Source organism: Enhydra lutris, unplaced genomic scaffold (assembly GCF_002288905.1).
Source record: "Enhydra lutris kenyoni isolate GAN:26980312 unplaced genomic scaffold, ASM228890v2 scaffoldscaffold12, whole genome shotgun sequence".
Taxonomy (NCBI): Eukaryota; Metazoa; Chordata; class Mammalia; order Carnivora; family Mustelidae; genus Enhydra; species Enhydra lutris.
In genome coordinates this window covers 64,398,552-64,418,963 of record NW_019154096.1, presented here as the reverse complement: position 1 = coordinate 64,418,963, position 20,412 = coordinate 64,398,552, and the positions used below count along the sequence as shown (strand labels likewise).

Genomic DNA, 20,412 nt, shown 5'->3' with positions numbered 1-20,412 from the left:
GGGAGGTGTAATTTCCTGATAGCCTATCCTTCCATTTGCAACTATTAACTCCCAACAAAACACATACATCACACACATACACACAGAGCCCCTCTGTATAAGGAACCAGAAAAGTACACAAAAGCAGGTACATTGTTAGCAGGGGGTCAAAACTTGGAGAAGTCGACCCTGAAGGGGAGTTTGCAGTTTCCCTTTCTCTTTCATGGCTTTGCCCTCAAGATGGGCCTCAGTTTAGAAGTAATGCAGGTGGTGAAAACGACGGAACTCCCTTCCTGGCCCAAGGAGCCAGGCAGACTGGAGGGTGTGGAGAAAACCTCAAGGGGAGGAGAGCAGGAGACGGGGACCCCCCACATCTAAGTATGAACGCTCACAAGTCTTGGCTTAACTCCTAAACTATACCTGTTTGAGGCAGGCCTACAAAAGTGTAGCGGAGGCTGGAGTTGAAGAATCAAGGACTGAGTTGCTGAGCCGGTGAAAGCAGCGGAGCAGAGCTGACTGAAGATGAGACAGAACTTAGAGTCTGAACCAACAAAGCGGAATGCCTGTGAAAACAAGTGACAGACCCCAGCACCAAAATAAAGCCGAAGTATGAATTAGTAGACAAAGACTTTAAAGGAACTATAACTATGCTCCATGAGGTAAAGAAAAACACACTTGAAATAAATGAAAAGATAGGAAATACAGACAGAAATAGAAACTATAAGAAAGAGCTAAATGAAAATTTTAGAACTTAAAAATACCATATTTAAAATAAATTCACAGGATGCCTGGGTGGCTCAGTCAATTAAGCAGCTGCCTTCGGCCCGGGTCATGATCCCAGCATCTTGGGATCGAGTCCCACATGGGGCTCCTTGCTCAGCAGGGAGCCTGCTTCTCCTTCTGCCTGCCATTCTGTCTGCCTGTGCTCTCTCTCTCTGACAAATAAATAAAATCTTTAAAAAATTTTTAAAAAAATAAAATAAACTCACTGGATGGCAATGGTAAAAAAGAGATGACAGAGAAAAGAGTCAATAAACCTAAAAATAGCTCAATGGAAATTATCCGATATAAAGAACACAAAGAAAGAAGACTGGAAAGCAAAAATGAACAGAATTTCATGGACCTGTGGAACAGTTTAAATGATTTAATGTAAGTAGATTTGGAATCACTGAAGAAGAAGAAAGCCTGGGCAGAAAAAAAGTCTGAATAATACCAAAACTTCCAAAATTCAACTGACGATATAAATTTACAGAATTCAAGAAATTCAAGAACTCAAGAAATTTACTCTAAATAGGATAAATCAAAAGAAAATCATGTTAAGACTCTGAAAACCAAAGATTAAAAACCAAACCCCACAAACATTTTGAAAGAAAATACACACAGAAATGACATTGTGATTAGTGGTTGTTCAGGCACTGGGAAGAATGGTGGTGGGGAGGAGTGGGAAGAATTATACACTTAAAATATGTGTAGTTTACTGGGTGTCAAATATACAAAAATACAGTTTTAAAAAAATTCATTAGCTCTGGAGTCATACTCCCTGTAATCAAATTCTGGCTTTACGACTTGCTGAGTTACTTTGGGCAAGTTACTTAACCTCTCTGGGCATTAGTTTTCTTATTCATAAAATTGGGAAAATAATAGTAACTGCCTCATAGGTCAGTTTTGAGGATTAAAAGAGATCATCTGGGGTGCCTGGGTGGCTCAGTGGCTTAAGTGTCTACCTTCGGCTCAGGTCATGATCCTGGGGTCCTGGGATCGAGTCCTGCATCAGGCTCCCTGCTTGGTGGGGAGTCTGCTTCTCCCTCCCACTCCCCCTGCTTGTGTTCCTGCTCTCACTGTGACTCTCTCTGTCAAATACATAAATAAAATCTTAAAAAAAGATAATCTGTATAAGACATTTAGCATAGTACCTTGTATACTATAAAAGCTCAACAAATGTTTACTATCTTTTTTTAAAGTTATAGGTACAAAAATAAACAATAAAAGAAAAATACATTTTCTAACTAAAGCAATTACTAAAATAAAATAGCAAGGAAAATACATCGTTTGAACAAACACAAAAAATAAAAGCTAATACATACAATGCTTATGCATAATAATCATAAGTAAATATGAATGGGCTTCACTCATCTATTGAAAGAAAAAAATCTGGATATATTCTGTATACCAGAAATACAACTAAAACAAAGTTAACCAAAAAAGCTAAAAATAAAGGGGTAGGCAAAGGTGCACCAGGAAAAGAAAGCAATACAAGGTCATGATCCTAATATTAGACAAGGCAGATTTCAAGCACCAAAGCATTAAACGTGACAAACATTTTAATGCAAAAAGCATTCACAACAAAGATAAAACAGTAACAGGCTAAAACAGTAATGAATATCCATGTACCAAATAATGAAAGCAGCAATCTAATAAAGCAGAAACATGCCACTCTCAGTGTGAACCAGATCAAGCAGATACAGAAAGCCTAATTAACATAATCAGTGAGGTAGATCTTATTGATACATATCAAATTATACTGTGATAATATACTTTCTTCTGAAATATACCCAGAGTATTGATAAATACTGATCACATAAAGAAAGCATTATGAAGAATACACTCTAACCACATTATAATAAAACTACATATTAATAACAAAAAACAAAAGTAGCCTCCATGCCCAGTGTGGAGCCCAATGCGGGGCTTGAACTCACAACCAACCCTGAGATCAACACCTGAGCTGAAATCAACAGTCAGACACTCAACCTACTGAGCCACACGGGCACACAAAAAAGACTTTTGTTTAGGAGAAACACACTATTTCTGTGTATTTCTCCTTTACTTTCACATTACGACCACACTCACAACACTTTTGACACCAGAAATGTGGGTTTTTGCCCCATTAGGCAATTGTCTGTAACACTGAATGGGTGTCCCATGATTCAATTCTGATATTAACCACAGTCAGTGCAGACACCACAGGTTAAGGGTTCAATCCTATAAGACAGATGGCCCTGCCACTTTAGATGCCAATCACAAGTAATAGGTCCCCAAATTATCCTCAACTTCTGTTGCACTTGTCTACAAATGAGAGATTTGACTTTTCCCTTGGATTCAATTATTTGTTAGAACAGCTCACAAAACTCAAGGCAACGGTTATATTTATCAGTTTATTATAAAAAGATATAATAAAGGATAGAGATACACAGGACAAGTTGTGGGAGTGGGGGTGGAGCTTCCACTCTCTCACCAAGGCCTTCCCTTTTCCAGCAGCTTCATTTGTTTACCAACTTGGAGGCTCTCTGAACTCCGTACCTCTGGAATGTTTATGGAGGCTTTATCACATAAGCATTATAGATCATTAGCTCCATTTCCAGCCCCTTTCTCCTCTGGAAAATGGGGTATAGGGCTCAAAATCCCTTGCTTCTAATCATGGCTTACCAACCAAAGTTCACCTCAGAATAAAACACACTGTTAATCTCCCAGGAAATTCCAAGCGATTCAGGAACTCTGTCAAGAACTGGGGGGGGGTCAAAAACCAAATATTAAAACAAATGATGCCCTAGTGCTCTTATCACTTGGGAAGTCACAAGAGTTTCAGGACCTATGTGCCAGGAACCCAGGACAGAGACCAATATACATATTTTCTATTATCTCAACACCTGTCCACTTAAAAATTTTAAAACTCTCTATCAGCTCGACAGAAAGATGAAACAAAAGTTGAAATTACAGAATTTCTAAAAAATGATAATGAACATACTATATAATTTATGACAGAAGAAAACTCATAGTCTTCAATTCAGAGCCTTAAACATTTATATCAAAAATTAAAATAGATGATTAAATACCCTGCTATAAAAATCTAGGAAAACACATAAAAGACCTCAAATAGCCAAAGCAATCTTGAAAAAGAAAAACAGGGGTGCCTGGGTGGGTCAGTTGGCTAAGCATCTGCCTTCAGCTCAGGTCAGGATCCTGGGGTTCCAGGATCAAGCCCCACATCAGGCTCCCTGCTCAGTGGGGAGCCTGCTTCTCCATCTCTCTCTGCCTGCTGCTCTGCCTACTTGTGCTCTCCCCTTCTCTCTCTATCAAATAACTAAAGAAAATCTTAAAACAAAACTGGAGGTCTCCTAACTCCAGACTTCAAGTTATACTACAAAGTGGTAGCAATTAAAACTGTATGGTACTGGCATAAAAATAGACACAATGATCAATGGAATAGAAAACCCAGAAATAAACCTGTAATTACATGGTCAATTAATCTTTGACAAAGGAGGAATGAACAAACAATGAGAAAAAGACAGTGACTTTCAAATGGTGTTGGGAAAACTGGACAGCTACATGCAAAAGAATGAAAGTGGACCAATTTTTCACCATACACAAAAATAAACTCAAAATGGATTAAAGACCTAAATGTGAGACCTGAAACCATAAAAATCTCTGACAAAAACACAGGCAGTAATTTCTCTAACAACAGGATAGCAATACTTTTCTAGATACGTCTCCTGAAGCAAGAGAAGTAAAAGCAAAAATAAACTGTTGGGTTGAAATCAAAATAAAATGTTTCTGCACAGCAAAGAAAACAATCAACAAAACTAAAAGGCAACCTACTGAATGGGAGAGAGATTTGCAAATGACACATCCAATAAAGGGTTAGTATCCAAAATATATAAAGAGCAGATACAACTCAACACCCAAGAAACAAATAACCCAATTTAAAAATGGGCAAAAGACATGAACATTATTCCAAAGAAGATAGCCAGATGGCTAAAAGACACATGAAAAGATACTCAACATTACTCATCAGCAGCAAAAATGCAAATCAGAACCACAATGAGGTATCACCTCACCCCTGCCAGAATGGCTAAAATCAAAAACACAGGATACAAACAGAGAGGATGTGGAAAAAAAGGAACCCTCTTGCACTGTTGGTCGGAACACAAACTGGTGCAGCCACTGTGAAAAACAGTATGGAGGTTCCTCAAAAAATTAAAAATAGAACTATCCTACAATCCAGTAATCACAGAAATGGGTATTTACCCCCAAAATACAAAAACACTAACTCAAAAAGATACATGCACTCCTGTATTTATTGCAGCATTATTTATAACAGCCAAACTATGGAAGCAGCCCAAGTGTCCATCCATAAATGAACAGATAAAGATGTGTATAATACACACACACACACACACACACACACACACACTGGATTATTATTCAGCCATAAAAAAGAATGAAATCTTAACATTTGCAACAACATGGATAGTTAGAGAGTATAATGTTAAGTGAAATAAGTCAGTCAGAGAAAGACAAATACCATATAATTTCACTCATATGTGGAATTTAAGAAACAAATGAGCAAAAGAAAAAAGAGAAAGAGACAAGCCAAGAAACAGACTCTTAACTATAGATAACAAACTGATGGTTACCAGAGGGGAGGAAGTGGGGATGGATGAAATAGGGGATGGGGATTAAGAGTATACTTGTCATGATGAGCACTATGTGCTCATAGAATAGAATTGTTGAGACACTATATTGTACACCTGAAACTAATGTAACACTGTATCTTAACTATACTGTAATTAATATTAAAAAACATGTTCTTTGGGTTTCAGGAGGGTTTCTATTTTTATTCCAGTGGTTACCTTTATAATAATACCTTTTATCATTTTATAAAAGTATTAATCTCCATTTTTCATAAACTTTTATTATCTGGTCAATAATTTTTTAATTAATTAATTAGAGAGAGAGAGAGAGAGAGAGAGAGCAAGCACGCAGGGGGAGGAACAGAAGGAGAGAGAGAGAATCTCAAGCAGACTCTGCACTGAGTGTGGAGGCTGATGCAAGGCTGATCCCACCACCCTAAGATCCTGACCTGAGCAGAAACCAAGAGTCAGACACTCAACCGACCAAGACATCCAGGCGCCCCGGTCAATCATTTTTAAATGGCATCCTTTAATTCCCACCTATCACCTATACAATAATCAATAGTTTTCTGTTTTCCATTCTCTCCTTTTTTCCCTTTCTTTTTACTTGTATTCTATCTCTATATGATTTTACATTATTCTTCTACTCACAGGTGACAGTTATATTTTGTCAATTTAGCTAAAGTGATACTGTTTTCCAGTATTCTATTCCCTGCCTAGTTCTTATCCTTTAGTGAAAGAGATACTTTACAAGCGAACTGGAAGGTGCAGAGGCAGCAGCAGCCATATTCTCTTTTGCCTGGAAGACTGGTGCAGCGACCATGCGCTACTGCATTTCACACTCTGCAGCTTATGTGCCGTCTCACCTTGCTGGCTGGCTGGTTGTGGGACAGCAGCTAAGCCCCCCACAGCTGAACCACAGCTCCTGCCAGACCTCCTCCCTCAGCTTCTCCAACTCCTAGGTCAGATGAGTGTATAGCTCCATAACAAAGGACAACAACTTACTCTGTTGGTCACCTCACTACTTAGCTTGGAAGTCTGCATGGGTCCCAGTTCATGCTCGCAGGTGGCAGCCGCTTCTGCTCTCCCTTATTTCATCTCCATCTTTCCTTTTCAACTGCCTGACCAGCTGACTTCAAGTTGAGGCACCAGACACACAAGTAACAGTCACATGCAGACTAGATAAGCAGCTCCTGCAACTATGTTAGGTCAAGCGCCCATAATAAATCCTTTATTATTTCTCATCACGGATATACATATGAAATCTTCAGCCATCCATCTCTCAAGTGGATTCACCAGAAAGTAGATTCACAGGTGCATCTATTCACAGGTGATTCTCTGAGTTCTTGAACATTCAAAACCAGTTTTCTATAAGCCTGATTGAATCTTGAAAGATAGCTGGTTAGCTATAACATCCTTGGTTTATGGTTTCTCTATATAAGATTCTTAAAAATGTACTGTTGCTTTGCTTTGTATGTTATGTATGTAAAGTCTGTCCTGTCCAATTTACGTGCTTCTGAAAGTCATCATTTTTCTTGGAGGTCCTGAAAAAAAATTTTTTTTTAAGATTTTTATTTATTTGATAGGGAGAGAGATCACAAGTAGGCAGAGAGGCAGGCAGGGGTGGGGGAGGCAGGTTCCCTGCTGAGCAGAGACCCCCCCCCGATGTGGGGTTTGATCCCAGGACCCCGAGATCATGACCTGAGCTGAAGGCAGAGGCTTAACCCACTGAGCCACCCAGGCGCCCTAGGTCCTGAAATTTCTTGAACATCTCTAACGTATAATAGTTTAAAACAGGATACTTCTTGGGCTGTTATTCTGTGTCAGTTTTCCCTGGTATCTGGTAGTACCTTTCAATATATAGATTCAAGGTTTCTTTTATTTTCAGAGCATTTTTTGGATTCTAATTTTACATTATTAGTTTTGGTCAGTTGTTTTGATTTTTGTCTTTAGTCTCTAAGCAGTCTTGTGTTTGATCTCTTCTGCCTTTCTTTCTATTCAATCATTTCCTCTGTTTCTACTTTTTTTTCTAGCTAATTTTCATTCTCTAAGTTTGTTTACCTCCCACTTTACTTCAATGCCCCTTATTCATTTTATATAAATTTATTGCCCCTTAGGCACCTTGTAATTTAGTCTTCATTTCTAACATAATTCTGATCTTTTCTTACTCCTTTTCTGAGTTCAAGCACCACTCATTTCTTACACCTTTGGGGGGGGGGGGCATTTCCATTCTTAGTTTTTGAATTTCTGAATCAAGATCCTTTTCCAGTATTCCTAAATGCTGTTTGAGGATCGATCGATTGATCTTTCTATAATTCAGTATGGGTTGTGTTACAGTTTTTATCATTTTTTTGATCACTTTAAAAAAAAGATTTTATTTTACAATAGGAATTTTTAGCCAACAAAATTAGATAAGAGAAATCAATTATAGAAATAAGATTTGGAATATTTCTTTGAAGATAATATAGCATGTTAGGGAAACCACAGAGAAACAATTATAAAACCAAACCAAGTAATAAAAGATTCGGGAAGCAGAACATAAAATTAATAGATAAAAATCAATAGCCTTTATATACCTATACAACAACCAGTTAGAGTATTTAATGCTAGACGAAACCCCACTTAAAATAAATAGCCACAAGTAAATGAAAACACTTCTAACCACATTCTAAAATGCAATTTAAAACTACATCAAGGGGTACTGGCTGGCTCAGTCAGAAAAGCATGCAACCCTTGGTGTCAGGATAAGTTTGAGTCTCATGCTGGATGCAGCGTTTACTTAAAAAATAAATAAAACTACACCAAGATACCACTTACCTATTAAATCAGTACAAATTAAAAAGCATGTCAATACATTTTACTGGGGCAGCAGTGGGGAAAGAAGCATCTTACCCTCTCTTAGCAGGAATGTAAACTAGTACAAGTCTCCTGGTGCTGAATATAGCAATACCCAACAAAACTATGCCTTATGTATTTAACTTTGACCCAGAAATGCCCCTTCTAAGAGCCTACCCTTAAGATATGCCACCAGCAATATAAAAACATATTCATGAAGTTATTCACTGTTTGTAACTGTTAAATATTGAAAACAAACTAGAGGCTGATACAAAGGATAGGACAATGGCTGAATTATTTATTATTATAAATTACAACACACACACACAATGGGGTGCTATGTACTATTAAAAATAATCAGGAAGTTCTCTATATGGAGTGGCTACCAGGATACACTGATATATTAAAAAAGCAAAATGCACAAAAGCAGAGTAGGTCACCATTAGTATTTTTCTAAGAAAGAAAATAGAAAGAATGGAAGAATGGGATGGAAAGAATAAGAAACAGGCAGAAGAAATGGGTAGATGGAACTATACTATCTACACAGTTCTGACTTTCAGGACCCTGTTTAAATTTTATATCCTCAAAAACAAACAAAATCAACTAAAAATACAAACAAATGAATCTAACTGTACTTCAAATGAATAACATAACCTCATGGGGAGTGGGAAAGCCTAATCTAAGTTAGTTTTTAATTAATTGAGAAGACTAGAAGCAAAGACACCCCAGTAGCAATAAGCACAAGTAGCAAAGATCTTGTTTTCTCAAAACCCATTCCCAATATTCAATACTAAAAGGAATCAGAGCTCCCTGGAGAAATGGCTGATTCAGAGAAGGGCTGGGAAAGTACAAGAGGAACCTTTAAATATTTTGTTGTGACAAGTAAAGAAGTACTCAAAGAATGGTAAGGGCATGTCAAAATAACACAGGTGATAGCCTGACGAGGATTCCATTCGTCAAACAGGGAAAATATGAACATCTAAATACTGATGGTGATGATTATAACCCAATGAATTACATAAGAATTCATGAGTCAATGGGACGCCTGGGTGGCTCAGTTGGTTAAGCGGCTGCCTTCAGCTCAGGTCATGATCCCAGTGTCCTGGGATGGAGTCCCGCATCGGGCTCCTTGCTCCGCATGGAGCCTCCTTCTCCCTCTGCCACTCTGTCTGCCTGTGCTCGCTCACTCTTTCATTCTCTCTGACAAATAAATAAATAAAATCTTAAAAAAAAAAAAAAAAAAATTCATGAGTCAAATCTCTATATATTTTATATGTGTAACATGCATACACACAATATATATACAGCAAAACACACATTACATCAACATACACATACATATACTCCTTCTGATAAACATACTTAACAGTTCTTCGAAGAAGTGAAGATTAGGGGGAGATGGGAATCCTGAGAAGGTGTTAACTAGGTGAAGAGAATAAGGAAGGAGATTCATGGAGCGAAAACAATACACATAAAACACAGTGCATGAAAGATAGAAGAGATTAAAGACGGTAAGTGACTAAGCGCAGAGAACAAAGGGAAGCAGGGGACAAAATAAGAAAAAAAAACCTATAGAGGCAGGATCAAAATTGTAAGTCATTTAAAGGATGTTTTAGATTGTTATCCTTAAGAGCAATGGAAGTCATTTGGAGAATGAAGTGCAAATCTCAAAGATAATTTACACTAAATCCATGACCTTCTCTTCCAAAACTGTCTTTTCTATAGTGTGTCCTTTCACTGAATGGCACCAGCATCTGTCCAATTATACAAGCCAAATACCTACCTAGGAGATCTCTGTAATAACCAAAGAGCCCTCTCTCATCATCCATATTTAATCCATGACCAAATGCTATTAATTTTATTCCTCTATAACTAGTTTCAAGCTATTACCAGGTCCCAGAGGGAGCACAACAACATTGTCATAGATCTCTTGTTCTTGAACACTAATTAGTTACCCATCCAGGAGTGCGACTAATCTTTAAACAAACACAAGTCTCATCATATCACCCTCTTCCAGAAAATCTTTCATTGCCGTTTGTATAAAAACCAAATCTCATCTCCCCAGTATATTTACCACTCCTTCTTCCCTCCCCTCAGGGTGCTACAGCAACCTGGCCTTCTTCCGGTTCATCCAGAATATCATTATTCCTCTTGCTTTGATGCCTTAACACACAATGCTCCTTCGGCCTGGAATGTTCTTCACCCTCTTTTACCCAGTAAAGCCACATTTTTCATTTAGATCTCAAGCTCAATTTTTACTCTTAAGCTTTAAATTCCTCCAGATTAAACTCCATTATTTGTTTTCATAGCACCCTATAATTTTCCTTAGCACTAATCAGAAATTATAAAGCTATTGGTGAGTATTTGATTATAAGTCTTGCCCCTGTTAACAAGACTATAATTCCCATTAATTATTTAGGTATCATGCATGTTTCATTATTCACTAGCACAGTGCTTAGTACACAGTAGGAAACAAAACAATGACTAGATGGGACATGAACAGTGAAGAAATTTATGTATTTATACAATATATAAACCATATTATATTGTCTAAGTAGACTATATTAATCTACAAAGACAACTGCTAAGTAACAATGCCTCACATATTTTCAGTGTCAATAATCTTAAAGTAAACAGATTAAAAAAATACTTTGCTTTTTCTGTTAATCATACACAATAAAAAAATAGGATGTAAAAGATCCTTCACTTTATGAATCTTTTGCCAGCACAGGGATCAAAACTACTCCATATGGAAGGAAAGGAGGGAGAGGGAAATGGAGGAGGGAAAACTGGGAGGGAAGTGGGAAGGAGAAGCCATATAAAAAGAATAACCACTTCTAAAATAATAGTAATAAAATAATAACTTCAAAAAATCATTTTAAAAACTTCAAAGGTCTTATTTTTCAGAGATACAAATATACAGAATTGTACTAGATTATAACCGTATATAGCCGTATATATAACATTATATTTATATAATATATAGTAGAAAGCACAGTTTAATCACAAACACTGTAATAACCTAGGTAAATGCAAGGACTGAAAAACAGTCGAGGAGTTTTACATGCTAGGAAATTGTAAATGGAGACATTCTGAGATCTAAACGACAAGGATGACACTTCCCTAGGCTAGAAAAGATAAGGGTATTTTCCAAGCAGAGTGAACACTAAGTGTCAAGGCCTTAAAGCAAGAGGAGCCGGGACACTGAGGAACTAAAGGCAGGCCAGGGAGGCTAGAACACCGTGAGGAAGAGGAGTAGGGTGTGGACAGGTAGGATTTTAGGTTTCGTACTAAAAGCAATAGAAACATGAAAAGACCAAAATCACTGAACACTAAAGCACAGAGCTGAAACGTATTTGATTTTTTAAGAAGTTTTTTTTTTATAGGGGCGCCTGGGTGGCTCAGTGGGTTAAAGCCTCTGCCTTCGGCTCAGGTCATGATCCCAGAGTCCTGGGATCGAGCCCCGCGTCGGGCTCTCTGCTCAGCAGGGAGCCTGCTTCCTCCTCTCTCTCTCTCTGCCTGCCTCCTGCCTACTTATGATCTGTCTGTCAAATAAATAAATAAAATCTTAAAAAATAAAAAAAAAATTTTTTTTAAAGTTTTTTTTTTATAATTTCAAAAAAGGACGTTGCCCTGTGTCTCTCCTGACATACCCTCAAAGTGCAACAAACTGACCAATATTTCCATCGTACTTCATCTATTTAAAAATAGAATATATGGACTGCTTCAGAGAGAAAATATAAAGTGTGTACATATTAAGAATTAACATAGCATGTCTGACTGGTATTCTTTTGAAGGCCTGCTTATAAGGGTGGCCCTTGCCAGGATTTCAGGAGGGTGCCTGCCATTCCCAGAATGGTAAGAGTGGCTTGCTAAGCCTAAACTGGTGTACAAGTAATATGGTTTATGCTGGGGACGCCTGGGTGGCTCAGTGGGTTAGACCTCTGCCTTAGGCTCAGGTCATGATCTCAGGGTCTTGGGATCAAGTCTCAAGTCGGGCTCTCTGCTCAGTGGGGAGCCTGCTTCCCCCCCCCTTCTCTCTCTCTGCCTGCTTCTCTGCCTACTTGTGATCTCTCTGTGTCCATGAATAAATAAAAATCTTAAAAAAATATATGGTTTACGCTGAACACCTGCTTTCTTTCTGGGACTCTAGAATTTTCCTGCAGAAAATTCTTCCAGAAGCTGCCTATTTTGGCCACCCCCCAGGAAAAACCTTGGTTGCTGAGTCTCTAATGAGAGTCCCTGGTAACATCTCAAATGTGCTGTAACAACTCCTTGCTGGGGAATTAAGTTGTCCGGTATGACTCCACTAGGGGAAGAGGAAGCCTGTGTTTTGTCTCCTCTGGACTTAGCCTCATTCAGGCACCTCTTCCCTTTGCTGCTTTCACGTTGTATCCTTTAGCTGTAACAAATTACAGCTGTGAGTCCTCCTAAAGAATTATGGAACCTGGGGATGGTACTGGGAAACCTGACACACCATCAAATTATATATGGAGTCACTGGAAGGTTTAGTTTCATTATAAAATTAGAACTCATTCTTCTAATTTTTAATAAAGTTAAAACAGAAAAATAGCGTCTACTACATAGTGAGAATACCAGCATTTACCCAGTAGTAATCCTAGCATTTAGGTTGTTAAGTCTGATTTAATTATGCATTAACATAGACCTAGCAGTCGCATTTTAAAATATGTCAAGTGTTCCTAATAGATTTTTTTATGAAATAAGAACACTTTTCCTTAATAGCCATTGTGCTACATTTGTGTATTGTATAATAACATTATCATTAATGCATCCAGCATAAAAAGGCAATAAATTTTATATATTCTCAAGTACAAAGAGGAAAATAAAACCCCCAAATGTGAGCTACCTATCAGTTAATGTAAGTTAATCAGTTAATGTAAACATGTGCTAAATCATTATGAATTAATAACAAGCTTAGGGCACGGCTACATTTAAGAATTTCCTAAAGATCAAAAGGCATTTATAATGTCTCATGCTATCCTGAAAATGATACCGGTCACCGTTACAAACTTAATTTTAAAAGCTATTTTACAGAGGAAGGAGACTGGGTATTAATTTGGACCCTTTTCAGGCTGTTTTTGAATTAATAAGCACTTCCTCAGTTGGCTGAGCATTTCTGGCTTACTGATGAAATGAGCTGAATATTCCATGGAATTTAAAATAGGCTGCTGAATGTCACTTCAAAAACTATTAGCACTGCTGCAAATATGTTCAGAAACATAGCAGATAGTGATGAGACAAGACACATTCGCTGTAAGAAAGCAAATTAATTTAGTGACAGCTTATTGAGCTTTCATATGAAAATCTCTGGGTATACCTGCTTTTGTGAATATGAATTGAATGTATATTTTGAATAAAAAATATTTTGAAGTTACCAGCATTTTCATAAAGTAGCATATTACTGAAGTAATGTTTCTTTGAAATTACAGTGTTGGGATCACTTCAAGTATCTCACTTCTCAGAAGTGCATTTGCATGTAGAAATAGTTTTTATTTTGTGTCACAATGTGCTATAAAAATGATGCTCCAGTAAACTGATAAAGAGATTACAAAGACCCATTCCAATAAATTCTTGAATTTGCCTCAGGTGTGCGGTAATTAAGTTAACCACATACAGTCTTTTACGGGTTATCTAAGTATGGAAACAGTTAATTCTGGAATTCTTAACCCAGTCTTTCATCCTCCTATTAAACAAACAAACAGGGATGCCTGCGTGGCTCAGCAGTTAAGTGTCTGCCTTTGACTCAAGTCATAATCCTAGGGTCCTGGGATTGAGCCCCCCATCACAAGGCTCCCTGCTCAGTGGGGAGCCTGTTTTCCCTCTGCCTGCTGCCACCCCCCCCACCCCCCACCCCGGGCTCCTGCGGGTGCATGCTCGCGCTTGCTTTCATTCTCAATCTCTCTCTCTCTGGCAAGTAAGATAATAAATCTTAAAAAAAATAAATAAATAAATAAATAAATAAATAAATAAATCGGGGCGCCTGGGTGGCTCAGTGGGTTAAGCCTCTGCCTTCGGCTCGGGTCATGATCTCAGGGTCCTGGGATCGAGCCCCACATCGGGCTCTCTGCTCAGTGGAGAGCCTGCTTCCCCCTCTCTCTCGGCCTGCCTCTCTGCCTCCTTGTGATCTCTGTCAAATAAATAAATAAATCAAAAACAACTTTAAATATCTCTGTATCTTCAGTGGAAGAGAAAGGCTAAGCTATTAAGAATGTTAATTCTTGGGGGCGCCTGGGTGGCTCAGTGGGTTAAAGCCTCTGCCTTCAGCTCAGGTCGTGATCTCAGGGCCCTGGGATCGAGCCCCGCATCGGGCTCTCTGCTCGCAGGAGCCTGCTTTCCCCTCTCTCTCTCCCTGCCTGCCTCTCTGCCCACTTCTGGTCTCTGTCTGTCAAATAAATAAATAAAATCTTTAAAAAAAAAAAAAAAAAAAGAATGTTAATTCTTAATAACGAAACTTTTCACAGCTGGTCTGAACCTAAGGCACCTTCCCCTCATCTTCCTCAGAAGTCCCTACAATCCGGCCACACTGAACTACTGACCTCTCCCCAAACAGCCTACTCTTCCATGCCTCCCTACTTATCTACCTGTCACTTCCTCAGCCAGCTTTGTCCAGCTCACTTCTCATTTTCAGCTGTAGTCCTGCTTATTTCTCAAGTTCAAGCTTAACTGTCTGCTCCTCTGTGAAATCTTTTCCAATGCTTCCAAGCAAAGTGAATTACTCTTTTCCACAGGTTCCATGATGCTTTTTATTCAACTCTGTTACATATTTCCTCAGCAGCTAGCAGAGTACTCCACATATATCACATGTTCAAAAAATACACTCACTTGCATGAGCTTGACCAAAACACACAGGGATCCAAAACTAGCGCTAATAAGATACTTTTACTTCTTAAATCAATACAGATAAACTTTTGAAAACATGAGTTAGCTACCAGTAATACCAGAGACCTTTATAAAGCTCACTGACTGGCAATTTTAAGATAAAATATATTATAATTTATAAGCATCTGAGGTTTCACTTGCACTGAAGAGTTTAACCCAGCATTCCTTTTTTAAATTCACTTTTTTTAAACCAAGTTATCTTTCAATTCTGTAATATATTCTCATTTTTACTCTAAGATCAGTGATCCTCTATCCCTTTTATCACTCCAATTGTGTTAATTTAAGCCTAATTAAATCAAACCTTTAATTAGTTGCATTAACCTCATATGCTCTTTTTTAGAAAAAAGAAAACAAGAGAAAGAGATCTGAAAAAATTTCAAAGTTCTAAAGCAAATACTAAGTATAATCTCTTACATCTTCAGAATTTGTAATACCATAAAAGAGGATTTCCTAGTGTGCTTTGGAAAACATTAACCTTTATAAATCATTTTTTAATAAAGCAGGGTCAAAGAAAAAGTATCTGCTATAATATTTGGCATTCCACTGTAGTTCATGTCATCTGAAATTAAAGGAAGTATAATCACATTTCCTAATAAGAACTTTAAACCTTTATATCTTAGTGAGAAGAGTGTTAAGATTAGAGTCACAAGTTTTATTTTCTCATAGGACAAATTTAGGTAAGTCTAAATATACAAAATGAACTTTTAAAAAATACTTGATCATAAAAAAGTAAATCATGTCCTTAACCTCAGAGGAAAAAAAAATATACTAAATCCTAGCTCCTTAGGAAGCCCAACCATTATCACTAAGCTTAACTCTTCATGAGAAGGTACAGGGAGTCCTTAAATCATAGATTAGAAATTACTTTTAGAATCACTGAAGTCTTGCCAAATGTTCATTTTCCTATGAGCAAATGAGTCAGCTACTCCTCCAGTGCCTATGCCTGGACAGTCTGCTGGAAACCAATTAAAGGGCAGATACCTTTATCGGAGAATGTGTGTTCTAATGCATGAAGATCAGGCAATAGGTGAATGCAATTTATGCAGCAGTAGGTGAAGAAATCCAGGATGACTACTTTTCCACACAGATCCTTGTAGACAGAAACGGGCTCTCTGGTGTTCAGCCATTCTAATCCTGAAATTTACACAAAACAGACTATCATGATTAAAGGAAAAGGCAGAGATAACTTATCTAAAACTTTCCATTAAAACATAAACCATTACTATTTCTAAGGAAGGGCTGAGTGGGTGGGGTAGATGGTAAAGATTCTATAATCGGGCAGTATGCAAATATAGTCAGAAAAAGCTACTAAATTCTTTCAGAAATAGTACACTAGTCTATGTGTGAAAGAAAGCAAGATCAACACACCTAGGTAAAAAGCGAGAGTAAACAGCAAATATTAAGAGGACCTAAGTACACAATCAGGTTCAAATGAGCTTTTGAGAATGAGGCTATCTTAAAAGCAAAACAGGACGAAACTCAAAAAGGGGTAAAGTGTTAAAATATAAACATACAAAATGCCTACGCCAATTTCATAAGAACTAAAGTGCTCTGGATTTGAATGAAACCTTAAATACAAAATATTTTAAATATTTTTAAATATGCAAAGTTAAGCAAAATACACTATTACAGATTTCATGGAAGCAACATTAATATTGATGAAGAACATGTTTCCTTCCCTCCAAAGAAAGGTAGAATCTCATTAATCTGTACTTTGCTAAATCAGAATTTATAATTACTTGAGCATGACTTAACAATTTTAACTATGGACTGTAAAGATTTTGTTAAAGATTAAAAGTACAACATCTCTACTTAACCAATCTAGAAAAACAAAGATAATGAGCTCATTGTTTATAAGTAAATACAGCCACTAACACTATTAATTACATCTCGAAAGGTATTCAGAAATATTTTATAGAAACTGAAAAACAAAACTGGGTGGAATTAAGTGAATAACAGCAGCTAATGACTAGTAACAGTAACTGGAGTTACTCAATTAAAACAAAATTCTAATAAATAAATAAATAAATAAATAACCTGCAAATCAAACTAGTCTTTTGCCTTAACGAGTGCAACCTAGTGAAGTTTTGGGGCAGAGTAAGCTCTTAATTATGCATTTTAATAAAGTGTTAATTGTATACCATATCACGTAATCATATAAAACTTCAAATTTATGTATGTTTCACATCTTAACTGCAAAATATTTATGAATCGGTCTTTTAAATTTATTTTCTGTAAATACTCAAGAGTGACGTAGATTGGAGAGTAAAGAAAGTATTATTACATGTCAGTTATTGTGCTAGCCAGGCTTAATAATAATAATAAATTTTACAATAACAATTACAATAAATATAATTTTTAAAAACTTAACATCCATTGAGCTGTCCTACAAACCAAGAACTTTAGATATACTACCTCTAATCCACATTATTCACCTGAAAGCTAAATACTCGTTCTTTTTTATGAGGAGTAAAGTAAGGCTTGGAGAATCGAGTAACTTGCTCAAAATCATGCAACTAACAAATGAAATAACTAGGATTTAATCCCAATTCTGTCTGAATCCATCCATTACACCACAGTTTCCCATAAACACATCTCTTTTAAGAAATGAACAAAGCATACTGTTTCTGAGATAGTTGTTTATGACTTCTTGATTATAGCTTAAAGAAACCAAGAAAAACTTACCTAGTATTCTGAGCTCAATATTCAGACCCTTCAGAAAATTTGACTATGTCACATATGAAGCCTGAATATTTTGTTGTATTATTTATGAGTCACTAAGGTCAAATCTCATGGTAATAAAATACACCCACTGTAAATATAAACAGGACTAGAAAATAAAAACACTGGCCCAAAACCTAACTGGTAGCCTGTTTATAACACTATACTATGTAACTAACTTCTTACAAAGTTTTTTTTTTTTTTAAGATTTTATTTATTTATTTGACAGAGAGATCACAAGCAGGCAGAGAGGCAGGCAGAGAGAGGAGGAAGCAGGCTCCCTGCTGAGCAGAGAGCCCGATGCGATGCGGGGCTCGATCCCAGGACTCTAAGATCATGACCTGAGCCGAAGGCAGCGGCTTAACCCACTGAGCCACCCAGGCGCCCCCTTACAAAGTTTTTTAAAAACATGCACATATGTATATAATCTGTGAAAGTTCTTTTGATGGGAGAAGCAGTCATGAACCCAATTCTTTCATAATAACTCCACAATATTTCAAATTCAGGATAGGATTAGTAATGGAAAAAAATAAGCATTTTTGAAGGTGGGAGCAAAAGGCTTGGAAAGACACATAAGACTATTTTCAAAGGCAAGGTTCTGGTGTATCTCCCATGAGATACCGAACCCTGCCACAGCCAACCAATTAACTATACATGTGGTTTCAGTGTCACGCCAGGAGACATGCCAACACCAACAAAACAATGCCAGTCTCAACCAAAGAAGGGAAAGTACGGTTTCATTTATCATTGCAAGATGTTCTTCCCATATAGCACTACAGGGAGTATCCGTTCCCTGGTGTTCCAAACCCTCACAGAGGTGGGGTTCAAACCCTGGAGACAGGCCGTAATTGATGCAGATTTTTTAAAAATTACAAATTTCAAGACTTTGAACAGCGAGGTGTGGTACAGCTAAGACACTTGCCAGTCTGGGGTCTGCATAATCCGGCTGCGGCGGTTATTAGTTGCGAAGCCTTGAGGAAATTACTTAGCCGTCTTGTGGCTGAGTTCCCTCAACTATAAAAACTATAATACTAGGTCTTTAAGAGGTCTCAACGAGTTGTAGAGAGGATTAACTAAAACAGTCCCCCGATGTGTTTACAATTGCGTGTGGCACAGAAGTGATCAGTAAATGTCAGCATTACGCGCAGAGGATGACAGTGACGATGCTGGGCAGCCAGACTGAAAGGAGAGGGTGGCATGGACGTTTCAATCCTTGCCAACCGGGGCCACTAAACATTCACGGAATGTCTACTGAGTTAACACAAGGCCCCGGCAGGGACTCGGGATACAGAGGCGAACGTGCACGTCCCCGCGCACCAGAAAACCACCTTTTTCCGCCGCCTGCGGACCCCGGGAAGCCGCAGAGCTGGCGATCCGCCCGGGCGCGGTCGCACAACCCCGCCTCGCCCCCCGCTTCAGGGGAGGGCTCCGTCCCCGAGGAAGGGGAGGTTCCGGGAAGGGTCCCCACCCCAAAGCCTGTCCCTCACCTTCCGGAAACTCGGGCACTGACAAGTCCTGCTCCCAGCCGTCCACCTTCTGCAGATACTGGTAGACCAGACTGTCCTTCTCCTCCTGGGTGACGGCGTCGAGCAGGGCGTACTCCAGCGGGGTCTGCGCGGGGAGCAGGCCCGAGAGGCTACAGCCCCGGGCTCCGGGGGCCGCCATGTTCTCTCCGGACAGTCCAGAAGCGGCCGCCGGGCCCGCGGGAGGGTCTCCAGTAGGGAGAGAGGAAGCGATTACTGTCCTTTGGTTTCAAAACGGCACATTCACCTCACTCGCCACCCGCCCCCGTTTCACGTAAACAACACCTTTTTCTTTTGTAATCATGCATTCCAATGCTAAGGTACAAACTGTCGGAATTCCCGGGCCCGTAATTTAGCCACCCGCCCAAACCACCCCGCCCCTTCCAGAGCGTCCCGGCACAACCGAGCCTGGACATTCAGAGCGCCAGATTCAGCATGGGGAAAGTCTCCGGGTCCGCGTTCCTGGAGCTCTGAGAACCATTCCCCTCACACTTCACTTTGGAAATTAGCAGATTATAGAACAAAAATAAGATAAAATAATATAAATCAGTAGGACCTAAAAGGACACAAACTTTTTCAAAATCCCGCCCTTAGACCAGGATCAGCCGATTCGACACGGCACTGGCAAGAGGAAGTTGTTCCCGCCAAGACACCAGAGGTAAAGCGAGTAGGGATATCCTCATGGGGTGGGTTTTTTTTGTTTTGTTTTGTTTCTTTTAAGTTGAGAGTGACTGGCAATGGCTTTGGCTTATACACAAATACAGTATCTTGTCACCCTGCAGTGCTGAAAGTGCGAGCACGAACAGATTGTCAGCGGAGCTGGGGGAGGTGGGTGCCGAGAGCAGCGGAAGCAGCTGGAGCTACTCCCGAGGGTGTATGGGTGGCAGGTGGGCTCGGGCGAGGATCCGGGTGGGCTGGGCCTCCGACTTCAGAAGCGGAGGGCTCTTAGAGCTTTTATGGAACCGGCTGTGCTCGCAGCTTACTCATTCCCTTTCCTAGAAGGGGTAAGGCCTTTCTCACCGCAAGTTGGCCTTGCAGCCTCC

General features: G+C 38.8%; 1 protein-coding gene across 1 annotated transcript in view; it reads right to left on the bottom strand.

The window, feature by feature from the left end:
• LOC111145337 (NHL repeat containing 2) overlaps positions 1 to 19,547 on the bottom strand; it is a 62,507-nt gene extending 42,960 nt beyond the window's left edge. Inside the window, exons 1-2 of the mRNA XM_022500178.1 lie at positions 19,334 to 19,547; positions 16,107 to 16,259 (exon numbers count right to left, since the gene is read on the bottom strand). Coding sequence (XP_022355886.1) covers positions 16,107 to 16,259; positions 19,334 to 19,511 — 331 coding nt within the window. The 5' untranslated portion in view covers positions 19,512 to 19,547. The remainder of the gene's footprint in view (positions 1 to 16,106; positions 16,260 to 19,333) is intronic.
• Positions 19,548 to 20,412: the final 865 nt, after the last annotated feature.